At 38.7% G+C, this 16,169-nt stretch overlaps 4 protein-coding genes across 5 annotated transcripts; 3 read left to right on the top strand and 1 right to left on the bottom strand.

Moving 5' to 3' along the window:
• Positions 1-83: 83 nt before the first annotated feature.
• Positions 84-6,620, bottom strand: LOC133708407 (uncharacterized). Its single transcript, XM_062133866.1, has 10 exons — positions 6,279-6,620; positions 5,459-5,693; positions 5,240-5,326; positions 4,905-5,077; positions 4,199-4,338; positions 3,816-3,993; positions 3,135-3,723; positions 2,433-2,545; positions 1,096-1,336; positions 84-513 (listed from the first exon to the last, which is right to left on the bottom strand). Exons 1-10 carry the CDS (start codon positions 6,482-6,484, stop codon positions 283-285), a joined length of 2,193 nt encoding a protein of 730 aa, XP_061989850.1. The 5' UTR covers positions 6,485-6,620; the 3' UTR covers positions 84-282.
• A 15-nt stretch (positions 6,621-6,635) lies between these two features.
• Positions 6,636-8,696, top strand: LOC133708409 (mitochondrial intermembrane space import and assembly protein 40 homolog). Of its 2 annotated transcripts, none has more exons than XM_062133870.1 (4): positions 6,636-6,821; positions 7,291-7,322; positions 7,438-7,548; positions 8,203-8,696. In XM_062133870.1, exons 1-4 carry the CDS (start codon positions 6,719-6,721, stop codon positions 8,383-8,385), a joined length of 429 nt encoding a protein of 142 aa, XP_061989854.1. In that variant the 5' UTR covers positions 6,636-6,718; the 3' UTR covers positions 8,386-8,696. The 2 variants fall into 2 exon arrangements, with proteins under 2 accessions (XP_061989854.1, XP_061989853.1); XM_062133869.1 differs by having other exon boundaries at positions 6,655-6,821; positions 7,423-7,548.
• A 752-nt stretch (positions 8,697-9,448) lies between these two features.
• LOC133708741 (uncharacterized) lies at positions 9,449-12,492 on the top strand. Its single transcript, XM_062134250.1, has 6 exons — positions 9,449-10,000; positions 10,083-10,181; positions 10,436-10,613; positions 11,037-11,134; positions 11,968-12,029; positions 12,191-12,492. The coding sequence occupies exons 1-6, from the start codon at positions 9,557-9,559 to the stop codon at positions 12,291-12,293; spliced, it is 984 nt and encodes a 327-aa protein (XP_061990234.1). The 5' UTR covers positions 9,449-9,556; the 3' UTR covers positions 12,294-12,492.
• Positions 12,493-12,631: 139 nt separating this feature from the next.
• LOC133708740 (lipoyl synthase, chloroplastic) lies at positions 12,632-15,982 on the top strand. Its single transcript, XM_062134249.1, has 5 exons — positions 12,632-13,764; positions 13,857-14,014; positions 15,073-15,244; positions 15,410-15,520; positions 15,753-15,982. The coding sequence occupies exons 1-5, from the start codon at positions 13,261-13,263 to the stop codon at positions 15,825-15,827; spliced, it is 1,020 nt and encodes a 339-aa protein (XP_061990233.1). The 5' UTR covers positions 12,632-13,260; the 3' UTR covers positions 15,828-15,982.
• Positions 15,983-16,169: the final 187 nt, after the last annotated feature.

Genomic DNA, 16,169 nt, shown 5'->3' with positions numbered 1-16,169 from the left:
ACCCAAAGCATTCCAACAACTTCTGCTTGCTGAAGTGGTTTCTGTAATGGGGGATCAATTGCACAAATATGCTTACACAACTGTTTAAATAATGAAGAAATTTTTTATTTATGAACAAACTAATAAATAATGTATCTCCCTGCATGAAAAGGTTTCTCAAACAAGCAAAACAAAAATTCTGGAACTAATCTATGTAAATACAAAAGGACCCTGTGTCCCAGTATTAATGTTCTGGAATCTAAATCCATTTAGCCATCTACAATTAGATAGCATTAGACAGGGTTATGATTTCTTTTTCTTGTTATCCTCAGGTTTGATGAGCTGGACAGGAGCTGCTGGTATGCGAATCCACCATTCTCTAATCCGCCTCACCCACGTGTCACTGCTTTCTTTCCTATATGGCATTTCCCTTGTAAAAGCCTCCAGAAATACTAGCAGGATTATATATCGTGGAGGCACGAATGCAAACATTGCTGCCATGAAAACCAGCAGTATAACAATCTTGTCCGATGCCTGGCAGAAAGACCAATCAGGAAGGAGATAGTAAAGCAACCAGTCAACATTTAAAATCAAATGAGATATCTTAAACATGTTGAATCTGTTGATGTAACCTAGTGGAAATACTCGTAATTCAATCTATAATACAAATGTTTAGCAGCTGAAGATTAAAGGGAACACAGAAATTCAACGGTTTAACTGGGTTTTGTCTACACTAGAATGCAGAGACCTTAAGATGCAGTTGTCTTGTTATCTTTACTAATGTTTTGCTAATTGCCATATCTATCACATTAAGGCCAATAAATACCAAACAATCAGTTCTGTTATTTTCTTTGAACAGTTACTTCTGTTTGGTTTTATTCAGGAGGACACACCTGTCCTTTAAAACTTTGTGACTTGCCTGAAGAAGGAAAGCCATTGGAAAGACCTTTCAAGGGCCTCCCAGGATCAAAGTTTGACTGTATTTTGCCTCGATCTTAATGCAGAGAACTTGAAAGGCAGTTATCTAACATTACTTTTTGATACATTTTTACAACATTCATATCCCTTTTATACCAGTTTTCTTTCAAGGTGAACAAGCGTGAGTCGGACACATACCTGAGGAAGAACTGCAAACAGGAGGGCTCTTATCTTCAGTAGGATAATATTCCCAGCTCGAAGTAATGCTTCAACTTGAGTGATGGCTTCTTGTAATGTCAGCAGCTGCTCTACTGCATTGTTATGGGGAGGTGTAATCCTGAATGGTTTTAATGGTTTCCCTTTGTTGAAATGCCTGCACCAGAGCATGACAACTGCTACCAATACAAAAACGGAGGGCAATACATAACTGAACCAGCCCCTGTACACCAAAACAAACAGCTTTATTAAATTACTTCTGTTTATCCAAACTACTGCTAATATTCACTTTCAAGAAATGTGGAAGACAAAATTCAGATACATGAAAATTCAAATGCCAATCATGATGAGACGATATATACAAGGTTCAGCGCATAAGCCTACTACAAAGTTAGAATGCAGGGAAAATGAGCTAATTTGAAAGAATAATGTCAAAAGTTAAAAGGAAATTCCAATGGGGCCACAACTTTAGACCAAAGCTATGTCTACGTTGCTGACCATTTGGCACCAAGAATTATGGCCAAGTGGTTAGGAGATCAGATCCACACACACAGCAATCCACAGCAGGAGTTACCTTCAAAAGAGGCAACATTATAGTTCTGCAAAAATGTGACCAGACCGACATGGAATATGCAAGGCAAGCATACTCATTGTCCTGAATAGGTTTTGTGCATTATTATACCCCACACATACTCTAGTCAATAGATTAAAGCATTGATAAGTATGTTTCCAAAACATTAATAGGGTAAGTCAACTCGTCGGCAAGAACATTATAGTTCTGCAAAAATGTGACCGTCTACACATGGAATATGCAAGCCAAGCATACTTATTGTCCTGAATAGGTTTGGTGCATTATAATACCCCATACATACTCTACTAATAGATTAATGCATTGAAAAGTATGTTTGCAAACACTTAATAGGGTAAGCCAACTCGTTGGCAAGAACACTGTAGTTCTGAAAAGATGTGACCAGACATACATGGAATATGCAAGTCAAGCATACTCATTATCCCGAATAGGTTTGCTGCATTATAATAGCCCACACATACTCTACTCAATATATTAATGCATTGATAAGTATGTTTGCAAACCATATAGGGTAAGCCAACTCGTCTCTGTTTGCAGCATCAAATTGAGGTGACTTAAATACTGCCCTTTAACGATATGGGTGATTAATACAGAAGCAGATTTAACAGCCAGCGCTCTATTTGTACCGCAAATGGAAGAGAGCATTTTCCCAGTAGGAACACTAAAAATATTAAGAATACCATGGGGACCAGGAACTGAGAATTGTAGTAAAAGATAAAAGACAAGTTACCTTACTATAAAGAAGCAGGTCAACACCAGAAAAATTGTTGACTTGTAAGGCTTTTCCCATGATGCCAAACGTTGAGCACAATTGGCTAATTCAATAACCGGAAACAGTAACTCCTACGAGTAAATAATCACCTTTAAATAAAAGAATAGGAAGTCAAACATATCAAAAGTCAAAGGTGTATGCTATACAAACATTACATCTCTGGAAAAGAATAAAACCACGTAATAATGCACTTTTGAAGAAACAAAAGCCAGCCAGAAACAAAACCTCAACGGTTGTGTCTAATCTATTTAAGACTATCCTGTCTCTAATATTGGTACCACCTAACTAAGATATCAAGAACTGGTCATAATGCAATAGTTATAACATCAATATGGCTTTGCTAGTAGTAGTTAAGTGGTTCAAAAAATTTATCACTCTTGGTTGAGCAGGAAAGACAGTATGGTTATCACCTATTCGCAATGAAATTTAGCAATCAGGCTCCCAGTCCAAAGCAGGTAAAGTCCCTTTTTCTTTTATCCATTATGAAGAACAAAATAAATATAATTTGGCTCAAACATAAAAGCATACCAAATTGGTTCATTCTTAAAAAGCACTTCTAGACATTTGTATGCACTTTCCTTCTCTACCACAGATTGGAAAAATGGTATAATATATGTTGGCTCACAAAACCCAATTTAACATGTGAAGTTCAATACTAACCTTCATTATTGCAACATTTGTATCAATCCCATCCACTTTCACTTGGTCCACAGTTGCCTGTGCAGCTTCAGCCCTTCCAGTGTCCAATAATGACTGTTTCACTGCCATTTGCAAGGGGTTAATTTCACCAGCACAAACCTCTCCAACTATTATTACCTCTCCATCAAGGTTGACTTCCTTTTGCAATATGAATCCAAGCTGGGTTAGTGCTATAAGTGAAATTGGAGACAATTTTGCCTGCCGTTTTGAATGTGGAGAAACATCATGTTGGGAAGCACTGGAATTCAAAATAACCAATCGACTAGACAAAGTTTTCAAAATCGAGTCTCCTCCCGGAAGACATTCAGCAAGGTTGAAAGCAAGTAAGGTTTTATAATGGGATGAAAAGAAGTGGAAGGCTTCTCGAACTGCACGATATCGCCAGATGCCTAAAATAGCCCTTGCCAGTACTTCTGATTTCTGAATTGCTTTAAGGTTGTTTTTCTGAATGAACCTGTGAGCACGCAAGATTTCAAGACAAATATCCAACCAATAATCTCGGCGAGAATTGCCTTTGAACTCAGGAAACTCCAAATGGACCGGCTCTTCTCTGCAAGAAAGATTTGAATAAAAAAGAAGCTAGGTCATGATCCTTATAAATAAATAATTTCCCTGCCATAAATATATCAGCAGATAACTTACACAGACGTCGATTTGTACATGATGGCTTTATCGAAAAGACGAGTACCCAACGGTCCAGTCAATTCTGGTTTTATGACCTGCTTCATATCTGTTGCCAGATCATATCTAACAGCTTTGTCATACAAACCAACTCCCAATGATTCAAAATACAGCGCACTATTGGTCAGTGACAGCCGTCCTGGATAAACAGATATTGGATGAAAAACACTTCTTGATTTATATAATGTGAAAGAACTGAAATACATTATCATAGCCGAGAGTGATTGGGATCATGACCGAATTAGTCAGAGCTGTTTTGGGGGAAAGAAGTCTATGTTGTAAAATAAACTGACCAATCTAAAGCATTGGTGCATTTGATCCACCTCTAGGATACAATCACTTACCAGGCCACATAGACCTGCCAATATGTTTGAGCACTGGTTGAGTGGGAACTGTACCATCAACATCAAGGATGATTTCTCCCTCAACGAGCTGAAGATTTCCAATGGAAGAAGCTAATGTACTTTTGGAAGCCTTAATAACCCTGCAGGGTAGTACTTTCTGTTTATGAAGTTAAAAATAAAAATAAAACAAAAGGACAAGAAACAATAACATTGAGTACACACAAGTATAGTTATATCTAATAAAAAGTAGGACCAAACCCACATAGAGATTTTCACTATTGCCAACCAACCCAAATATCCTTCAACACTAAACAGAAATAGACTCAACATAGTTGGAGCTTGGTAGTCTCTCTCTCTCTCTCTCTCTCTCTCTCTCTCTCTCTCTCTCTCTCTCTCTCTCTCTCTCTCTCTCTCTCTCTCTCTCTCTCTCTCTCTCTCTCTCTCTCATCGAACAAATGATTTGCATGTATAGAATAATTCTTCAATAACAGTTTGTTTTGGTGATTTTGTTAACACACTCCAAATCTAAGCAATTTAGCATTCCATGCAGAAGGATTGGAACTTAAAAGTGACATCGAATCAAAGGTGGGGGACTGATATAAAGCCATGCCACAAGAGTTTAAGCATATGTGTGATTGTGGGTAAAAATTTCACTACAAGGAAATGGAAGTCAGAAAATAATAGAAATGAAGGATAAACATAATACTTGTCTAGGCTTCTTATGTATTTGTCATATACAAGGAAATGAAGTCGATGATGGCCTGATGTGCTTGTGAGTGCATCATAGAGGTTGTGGACAGTTATTACATCTGCAACAGCAGCACAACCAGGTGCTATTCGTGCAAAGGCTTCGGGCCCAACAGTTTTTTTGTCATCAACCTGAAGGGCGAAAGCAAAGAATCACTATTAGTCGTTTGTGGAAGTAACAACTGCAATGACAGAAGAATTTGAAACTAACCATCCTGTGCATATGACTAAACAACATCAGTATAATGTGCTATTTGCAGATAAAGAAACAATGAAATTGATGAAGAGAAGAACCTGGACAGCCATACTCGTAGAACTAGAATAAAAAAGCGACCAACCATCTTCATCCTCTACTTCTTGGTTACTGCTAGAAGCGGTTTCCTGCGATTGAAGAAGGTTCAGGCAGCATTGTCAAGCCAAAGTAGAAGAAAGAGGAGCTATACTTTGAAGTACTTTCTGACAGAATCTTAGGAAACAAAAGAAGCTCTGTTATCTTAAAAAATATTGCCTCACTTTGTGTAGTTGTATATTCTCAACACAAGGTGATTCCCATGCAAGCATCATGTCAAAGGTCATATGACGAAAGTCCTTATCACTCAAATAATCCGGGCGACTACTCACTACATGGAGTGCTTGGTATGAGCAAAATTCCAAAAAGTTCCTAGCATAAGTCAGAAGTTCCTTTACACTTTCAGGTAGCTGGGTGTCAAAATGATGCTGTAATTCTTCAGTAGGGATCCGAAGAATCCTGCAGCAGCATGAAACACATTTAGAGGTGGCAAAATTACAAAGAGAGATTGCCATAATTGTTAGTACTTGAAATTGCAGGTAAAATTTATATTTTCTATTGTGTACAGGGAGGGATGATACAGTGCAATGCTGTAAACCAATTAAGGATAAAATGCATCCACTTGCTTATGTGGAAGTGGAACACACTCAAAGGGCATAATTGAGCTAAAAGGAAAAGTAGTTTGTGAAACCAGAGAGACTCAAGAAAGAAGTAAGGAGGAGGATGTAAACGAGCATGCAACATGGAGCATCCTAAAAATGAATTTATAAATTGGCTGGTGAAACTGGTGATTGCGCGGATTCATAAAGTGCAAAAAAAAAAAAAAAAAAAAAAAAAAAAAAAATTGAATTTCAGTTTAGAATGGTATGAGATGAGATAGCCGGCCGGGCTTGGGCGTTGTAAAATCAAATAAAAAATGATAAAGCTTTAATGTAGGTGGCAAGTGCAATCACGCAAAGGCAAGTAGAGTGCCACGCATTGAAAAGAAAATGCATGAAAAGTAAAGCATATAGAGGTGAATGAAGAGGATAAAGAGAGAGGGACTTGGAACAGCGAGAGACGACGGAATTGGCGAAAGGAGAGAGGTGAGGAATGGGTTTGGGAGAATTGGCGGCAGAGGAAGAGGAAGGGGAGTCATCTTCGGTGGTGGTGCTGCTGCTGCTCCGGCTCCGGCGGAAAAGAGATTTCAGACTCTTGTGTTGGCTTTTCGTCAAGAAACCATCCAACATTCCCAACTTCAAATTCTCCATCTCTCTCTCTCTCTCGCTTCCAATTCCCTCTGCCTCTGTTTTCGCCTTTACTTGCGACGCATATTGACATTTGGGCTGGACCTCAACACAAAACAAACAGGCCCAACTCCGTAATGCCAAGGCCTACTCGACTCCAGTTTACAATTTTGACCGATGACTCCATAACTTGTACTACTAGTCCTCTCTTCTCTCTTCTCTCTTCTCTCTTCTCTTTCAGAGACTCCAAGAGAAGAGATGGGTCAAGTTCAAAGCGAGGCGGCGGCAGCAGCAGCAGCAAATGTGGATCGACAGGGCCACGGCGTCTCCTCTGCTGCTTCCATCGACTCTCTCATTTCCGGTAACCCTTTCTTGCTGATTAGGGACCCTTCTTCGATTTAGGATATTTTTTTTTTTATTACTTTTTAAGCTCCATCAAGTGTTTGTTTCCATTTCCAATTTACCATGTACAAATCGACTCGTTCAGGCTACATTCACCGTCAATTGTTTACTTTTCCTCATCTATTCTGGCAACAGAAAAACCTTATAAAGTTCCACTTATTATTGTCCAACAGAACAGAATGGTGCCTCTCTTACTTTACCATTTTTCTTTACTTTATTCACTTATTGGATTACATGATGTAATTGAATTGAGTTGATCATGCTTGCAGCCTATCTACACTCTCCTCTATATTGCTTAGCTCTCAGATACCAACCACTGTTTTTATAGAGTTTTTAGTTTCTGATACTTCGATTCCTTTATCATCTGCCAGTTTTTTTTTTTATGTGGGACAATAGCTGATATTCCTGCCTTTGTTCTGTATTTACAGAAGCTGCATCATATGGCAATGATGGGAATGAGGTTGGTCCATTTTAAAAACACAAACTTGACATGGGTGTGTTGTCTCTGTAGTTCATATTGGCAATTAAAGGAGCTGAACTATGCATTTTCTGATTTTCAGTCTCTTGATTTCAAGGCTCAGAAGGCCCTGGAGTGCCCTTGCATAGCCGACTTACAAAAGGGCCCTTGTGGGCTTCAGTTTTCAGAGGCTTTTGTTTGTTATCTGAAGAGTACTGTGGAAGAGAAGGTAGTATCCAACTTTGCCAAAATATAAATTATGGGGTTTCTTTTCTTTTCTTTTATTTCTGGATCCTTGCTGTGCAAATTGGCGCACAACATATTTACAACTCTATTTTGCTTAATAATATGTAATGGAATAGAACATGTAACATAACTATAAGCTGCCAACACTAAAGAGGAAAAGGAAAAATTATCACTGTTGACCTGCATTTTTAGACTTTCTTCTTATAGTTATTTAAAGTCAATTCACCTAGGTTGATTTTTCATCCGAGTACCAAACAGACCGGAGATTTGGAGATTCATGACAAAAATTGAGTGATGTTGTTTTTCACCATCTTTTGCTCTTCCTTCTGCCAAATGACAAGTTCTTGAATGGATTTTGCTAATTCTGGTTATGGTTGTCATTAGATGCATGTACTTACTGATAATGCAATCAACTGAAGGTCCAGTTGGCTGCAACTATTACAATTTGGATGCTTTTTAGTTTTTGTTTTGGCTGATTTGATTTTGATGGTTATAAGTTGGAACTCCATAAAGTTTACCATCCTTAAATAAATGGTTTGGTTTCAGGTTGAAGTTTATATTTCAATATTCTTGTATAGAATCACTAAATTTTCCCGAGTAATTGATGTGAATTTTTTGTTCTCTTTCTCTTTTGTAGGGATCAGACTGTGTGCATCCGTTTGTAATTTTGCAGAATTGTATTAAAGCTCATCCAGATGCCTTTTCTAACAACATTTCAGAAGAAGATGGAGTTAAGAAAGAGGAAAAGCTGACCCAGGATTACAAAATTATCCCACCCTCGTGGTCCAAAGAATCCCCCAGTCCAAAATCCAAGCTGTAGGAGAAGATCAGAACCAACCACATTTGTTTCTCTTAGGAAACAGAAATAGTTTATAAATGAAGTTGCCCTGTTACTGAATATCTCAAACGGATCCAAATATATTTGATAAAAAAGAAAGGATCCGACACTTGATGCTACTTACTGAATTAGTAGTAAGAACTGATAGGGGTTCGAATTTTGGTGCATGATTTCTGTAGTGAAAGCACTTATGTCCTATTCAGTTTTTTTTTTTTTTTCCTTCTGTACTGTTAAAATCAGTTTAAAGACCAGTGATATTTATAGAGGCTAGAAAGCCAGTTTGCTCCATTGTATTTCACCCCAATTGTGATTAATGGAAATTCTAAATATTCAAAATAATAATAAAATCCTTAATGTTGTGTATCATTGGTTAAATTTCATCAATATAAAAAATCAAGCAAATTCAAATCGTTTGTTAAAATCCAAAGTGTATTGAACAAGTCGATGATTTTGGTAATAACTAAACTCTATAAGTTTGGAATAGTTGGAGGGTTGAGTTCTTGATCACCAACCAAACCACAAGGCAAGTTCAGGGTAGTTTTGGGTAATATTTAGTATAGTTTAGGGCAGTTGGTCTATTTTTTGTGTGAAAATATCACACTCTTATGACGTGTGAGACACTAATTCGTTCGCTTCACAGAATTGGAGCATTAAGATATAAAACTGAATTTTAATCCTCACGGAAATGAAACTCATTTTTTCTTGTGTATGGAATGCAAAAGGAAGTGAAACAGTTTCCTCACAGAATGGAGTTCAACACTTTTTTTTCAAAAGATTCTTTTTTCCTTGCTCTTTCCTTGTACTTATTACTCATTTTTCATTTCCTTGCAGTATATTTTTAAAGTTACCGAACCCCGAAATGAAAAATCATTGGATGGGATGATTTCGAAAAGACCGAAATGTTGTTTTTGTTTCCGGCGCTTTTGTCTAAAGCTTCCGGTGTTTGCAAAAATGTCAAAGAGGCCCAAGTAGGAATGGAAAATGGGCCGTTATGGGAAGTGACCCAATAGAGGCAGAAATCAGAGTAGTTGGTGATTGATTGAGAAGCATAAGCCCTCGCCCTCCGAGTCCGAGCGGCAAGCGAAGTGAGGACTGAGCCGAAATAAATTGAATTGAATTGAATTGAATCAGTAGTAAACTAAACTTGTTGCTCATGGCTTCTGCTTTGGCCACTTCCTTTGCTTCCCAATTGCTCCCTCGCGCCCCACCCAAAGGTCTCCCTTTGCTTCGTCCCACAGTCGCACCTGTGTCTGTAGCTGTGAGAGTCCGAGCTAGCAGGCCGTTATCCGCTGTGGCGGCGGCGAAGAGTAATTCCAATCCTCCGCCGACGACGAGCCCTAACAAAAGCAGTAAAGCAGCAGAAGAAGAAGGCGTTGAAGAAGTGGAAGAGGATCTACCCTGGATTCAAGAGAAGGCCTTGGACCTGGTGGAGTTCACCGGCTCTGTCACGCAGGCCATTCCTGGACCCAGAGTTGGCACCAGCTCGCTCCCTTGGATTTTGGCTCTTCCTCTCGCTTATGCCGGTCTCACTTTTGTCATCGCCGTTGTCAAGACCGTCAAAAAGTTCTCTTCCCCTCGACATAAACGCAAGAAACTGGTCTGCTTTCTCTTCTTTTTCTGCTCAATTGATTTACATTTTTAGGGTTTAAGACTCGAAAGGTCCTGATTTCTTGTAACAGGTCAATAAAAATGCTATGCTATGCAAATCAATAGACGAAATGTTTCAGAATGGCTCCGACCAAATCACGCCTGATGCCCTGAAACAACTCGTGCAAAAGGTGACATTTCTACTCTTGTTGATACACCATATATGCATTACTTTTTTATTGTTACAACTCAGCATACTTACATTATCATCTCACTGCTGGACCAAGGAAGTGAATATATGCATATTACTGAGTTGCAAAGTGGGATCATTTCAACCAAAAAAAAATAAAATAAATGATTCATTCTATTGGACTATGGCGTGCTCTTGTAGCATTTCATATCTTTATGAGAGTGATTTTGACAACCGTCTCTAATTTGTATCCAGACAGGTTTTGGCATGGAGGAGATTTTGCGCAAGTACATCCGTTATACTTTGAATGAAAAGCCATTCAACCCAGACATGGTTTCCAATTTAATTCAGCTCAGGAAAGCTTCCTTATTCGATGATTCTCAGGTGGCTGAAATTCTAAATGAAATTTCAAGAAGAATTGTGCGAGACAAAGGTAAAGCATTGACCTACTACTATCATAACTTGTATGATCTAATTACACAATACTCCCTTTTCCATATAAAAATAAAGAATCTGATAAGGACATGTAGGCGGTGAATGTATACCACCTCCTCCTACCTCCGATTGTGAGTTACAGAAGAAGGATGCTTGTAATGTGCTCATAAATGTGTCCTGCTTCTACTACTACTTTTTTCATGACTTCTCCATATATCATTCTATGGTCGTCATCTGTTAATGTTTTGGATTTTTTGTGTTGTTAGCAAGGCATTGCACTTAATTTGATACGTGTACTGCCAAGGTACATTGCACTATTTGCTCCTTTAGCTTTCTAATAAACATATATGGAATTAAAAGTCAGAAAAATTCATTGCAAAATTGTGCTATCAGTTGCTGACGGCTTGTTTGCAACTTGCAGGCCCAGTTGTAATGGATATGGCAGGTTATACTGAACGGGGTTTTAAAAGAAAATTAGCCGTTCAAGCCCTATTTGGAAAGGTGTTCTATCTGTCAGAGGTAAGGGACCAAACAACCAAAATGACTTTGACCAACTGCCTGTATGGTTCATTTTTATTTTTTCTTTTTCTTTTGTTGTTAGAAACTACCTTGATTCACATCATAAGAAAATATGACTAGTACCTTGCTCCTCTCGTTTACGTTTCCAAGCTAGTACTTAGTTGTCCTGCCTTGGAGAAATTCTGCATGCTACTGGCTTAGGCCCCCGACTGATTCTACCATAGAGGCCGACGATAGACAATAACTCCCCCCCAAACACAGCTTACAACTTTCATCGTACTGTGCTCTCCAAAGAGCAACTCTTCTACCCCTTCTCACAAAATCAGATTCACCACTCACGTGTGAGTTATTATGAGATGTGCTCTAAAACCCTGTTGTTTGCATCAATTTTCTCTTGCCTCAAAGGTCAAGCGGGTATTACGCACATGAGGATTATAAAACTTATGTCCCAAACATGGGACACCATGGGATAAAGTATCTTTTAGGCCTTCAAAATGTATATTTGTACAAATGTGTTTAAGTTGCTCAACTGTGGACACCAAATTGGATGTCATGTTCCATTACGTCAGTGATGTAAATTTTTACAGAAAGCATGGTGTAATTATGTGTCTAACATCGAAATCTTATGCTCTAAATTTGCTTGCATCACTTGCTCAACTCTTGTAAGAGGCCTCTTTTTTTTTTTTTTTTCTGAGAAACACACAGATTCGAAGTTCTCACTTGCCGATTGATGTTCACTTTGTTGTTGGCTTATGCTTATTGCTTCTTACATTTTCATTAACTTGTGCATTGTTCGCCTAAACTATGTTTTCTGATCTTGAAAAATTTGGCAGCTCCCAGAGTTCTGTTCGAGGGATAGCTCCTTAATTGTCAAAGAAATATTTGGTGTTACAGAGTAGGCCCTTATCCTTAATTTCTTACTCAATTCATTATTGTAAGAGAATGTAGGAAACAGAAATGCTAAACTATAAGTTTGTCGTATGATTGCACAAAATTTTAGAATCAATGTTTTTCATACTCGTGATTAAACTTTATCTTCTTTTCTCTTATTCTCAGTGAAGATGCAGACAGATTACGGATACATACAGCCTCTGAAGCTGGGGATATAGAATCACTAAAAAAAAAGTTTGATGTTTCAGATTCAGAAGATGAGCCCTAGCTCTTCTTGGATAAGGTGCATCATACCGATGGAGTTCAGCTCAGAAAACATTAGCCATATCAAAACGTTATCTTTTTTTTCTTTGGTCTTTTCTCGGGAGCATGTGGGCTTAAAAAATTTTGTGGGAGCATCTGTTTGAATACCGTCACATAAAGTGTGCATCAACCGCATTTTCAAATAGACTATGTTTGTTTTATCACCGGAAACTGTATATCTGTGGAAGTATCATAGTGTTCCTTCTTAGAGGTAATATCCAAATAAATTGATATGCCATGAACGCAAGAAACTCCTCTGCCAGGCCGCTGTCCAACTAATGAGGTACTAGCAGGGGCAGTTTTTGACATTTTACTATATAATAGACTGACAGAATGTGTATTTTACATAGGGGAAAGTGGAGGTGTTCAGGTTCCATTTGGGTTTGGACGTTGGTGGTGTTTGCGTTCAACAACCCCTACCTTGCCATTCAACATTTCAACACTTGATTTATTTTCGTTTTTCTTTTTGAGAATAAAAGTGTTTATTATTGAGAAAAAACCGATTTGATTAATAGTCTGTGATCCCAAACCGATTTTTTAAGCCCGCACGTATCTCAGTTATCTTCGGATTGGAACATCCCTTTAGAATTTCCCATTCTCATTGATGATGCTTTTGTTTTGGTGACTAGCAAATATAAATAACTCTTCTTTTTTTTACTTTCCACTTTGGAGGGAACATAAGTTACATAACTACCAACACCAATCACCAACCGGACCAACCAAGCAACAAATGACGGATATTTCAAAGGGCGACAAGGTTACAAGAAGATGGAGTCTCTCTTCATCAGAAAACAAGTTAGAAAGAACCCACAACCAACATTCAATTCAGTCCTCTCTCCCTCTCCAAAACCCCTTAACTAGTCCACAGTGTTGCATCGTGCGTGGGTTGAATTGAAAGACATCTAGAGATCGGGGGAGGAGGAGAAATTAAAATGATGATTCAGCCATCCCAAATTTCGAGAGGTTCAATCCCGATTGTAAAACCAGCTACCCGGCGGGGAATACGATGTGAGGCCGCGGCGGTGGGGCCTTTCACTGGGAGAGACCCGAATGTGAAGAAGGCGGGATGGCTGAGGCAGAAAGCCCCACAGGGCATCAAGTATGAGGAGGTGAAGGGGACCTTGTCCCGTTTGAATCTCAAGACGGTGTGCGAGGAGGCCCAATGCCCTAACATCGGCGAGTGTTGGAATGGAGGTGGCGACGGCATTTCCACCGCCACCATCATGGTTCTCGGAGACACCTGCACTCGCGGCTGTCGCTTCTGTGCCGTCAAGACCAGCCGAACCCCTCCACCACCCGATCCCATGGAGCCCATCAACACTGCCATGGCCGTTGCCAGCTGGGGTGTCGATTATATTGTTCTAACCAGTGTCGATCGTGATGACCTGCCTGACGGTGGAAGTGGGCATTTTGCCCAGACCGTCAAGGCCCTCAAGGTAAGGTTCACCCTTCACTCCACTCTTATTTGTTTGTTTCTAGTTTCCACTTCACTCATTTCCTTTCCTTGTTTTCTCTCCTCCTCTTGCAGGATCTCAAGCCTGACATCATGGTCGAGTGCTTAACTTCTGACTTTCGGGGTGACTTGACCGCTGTGCACACTTTGCTACACTCCGGCCTTGATGTCTTTGCACACAACATTGAGACTGTCAAACGCCTCCAGCGAATTGTCAGAGATCCTCGCGCTGGGTCAGCATCTTCTTCCATTTAACTTTATTCTCCACAGTGTTTCCAATTACTTGTTTTTACATCTGCATTCACCCTCATTCATTTACACTTATGCCTACAAGTGTGCATAAATGCTCAAACTCATGTCTTTGCATCTACCGCTTGCAGAGAAATGGGGCTAGTATGTCCTGTACAAGTTCCATTTTTGAACATGTTAACAGCCTCTTGGATTGACATCAACAAGCGCATTGCTTAAGTATCTAGTTCCTTCCCCTTCTAATCTGCTTGTTTACTTGGGCATAGACAGATAGGTTTCAGGTCTAATTTGAATGATATTTAATTAGTGTTTGGCCTTGAAGTAGTTGATTTTGGAACCAAATATACTCTCATTGTTTGAACATAGTATAAGGTCTCAAATAAGTTGTTGCATTTTCCAATTTATGTGAAATATAAACTTATGAACAAAATCGTTAAAACATTTCTGGCATCTGTTCAGTTTGCTTGTTGGGAGGTCATGTGATGTCAGTTGCAAGTGAGGTCTTAACCTGTTAACCTGGTTTATTTAAGATCGTCTCCTATCCATTTTCAGGCAATTCTTGCAATTAGTGGATGAACCTTCTCTAGTTGAAGAAATTAGTATGGTTGATCTGCCTAAATGTAACTGTCTATAGCAGCAATCCAAATTCAGATTAATCATATTCTTGCTTCTTATTCACTGATTTGTTTGGACAAAGAAAGGCAGATAAGCCACTTTATTTACTTTGAACCTTGGTGTGGATAATACCATTCCAGGTTGCCCAATCAAATATCTTCACCTGCTCTCTGTGTATCTGTGCTTCTATTCACGAAGCTATAGATGTGTTTTTCACATTGTACCTTAAACCTTTGTGAGCTGATAAAGTGGCAAAAGTATGAAAATTTCATGTGTTTTTACTGCCTGGAAAATCATCATTTTCATCTAAAGGTATTTGGCCAAGTGCATGGCTATTTGTTTGGCTACTAGGATAGGTTGCGTGATCTGCTTGTCTGGATTGGTTCTTTTCGTCAAAAAAGATTCTTATACTTAATCTGCAATGCAGGTACGAGCAGAGCTTATCTGTTCTAAACCATGCAAAACAAAGCAAGAAGGGGATGATAACAAAAACTTCTATAATGTTGGGCCTTGGAGAATCAGACGATGAGTTGAAAGAAGCCATGGCTGATTTAAGGGCTATAGATGTGGATATACTGACACTTGGACAGTATTTACAGGTTAGTAATACACAGCTATATGTATTTAGCTTTGAGCTGTTTATATTTTCCTTGAGCGACCAACTTCACTGTTTTGAGGCAATCAAGTGCAATCATCAAGCGAGGCTGTGAAACTATCATAGTTTGTGAAAGAAAATTTGATTTGAAATTGTTTGTTTGCTGCAGCCAACTCCACTACATTTGACTGTCAAAGAATATGTCACCCCTGAGAAATTCGATTTCTGGAAGGAATATGGGGAGTCTATTGGATTTCGTTATGTAGCCAGTGGGCCCTTGGTAAGATCTTAATATGATGTTTTATTTTGTTTCCTTTCTTGGATGAACACAGTGATCTGGTTTGGCATTACCCAAATTGAGTTTGGTTCTCATACTTCATTGTGTTATAGATCATTTCAACATAGTTTATTGATTATATATCTCTTAACTTCTAGTTTCTTTTATCTTTTTTCCTAATTTCTCTCAACATAGTTTATTGACAAGAATTCCTTGTATTTGTTAATATTTTCAGGTTCGATCCTCGTATAGGGCAGGGGAGCTATTCGTTAAGACAATGGTCAGGGAAAGTGCTGGAGCTATTCATTAAGACAATGGTTAGGGCAAGAGCTGAGAATAGGGCAAGTTATAGTTGCAAGCCAACGGCTGTTTGTTAAGGGTCTGAATTTCGACGCATGCTTTTTTGGCAAATTGAATTTTTGAGGTGCTGAGAAGTTGATTAATTGTTCAACATGATTTTTTTTTTTTTGGTGTTTGTATGGGAAAATCATTATTTTGACAATGAGTTAGAACAGCAACATATATATATATATATATATATATATATATATATATATATATATATATATACACAGATCCTATCCAGAGCGAGGCCTCGCTCTGAAATTAAAGTGCGAGGTTGGAGTTTAGGGTCACTTTTCGGTCGCATATA

This window comes from Rosa rugosa, chromosome 5, assembly GCF_958449725.1.
Source record: "Rosa rugosa chromosome 5, drRosRugo1.1, whole genome shotgun sequence".
Taxonomy (NCBI): Eukaryota; Viridiplantae; Streptophyta; class Magnoliopsida; order Rosales; family Rosaceae; genus Rosa; species Rosa rugosa.
The sequence above is the reverse complement of the archived record's forward strand: the minus strand, read 5'-3'. Positions and strand labels throughout refer to the sequence as shown.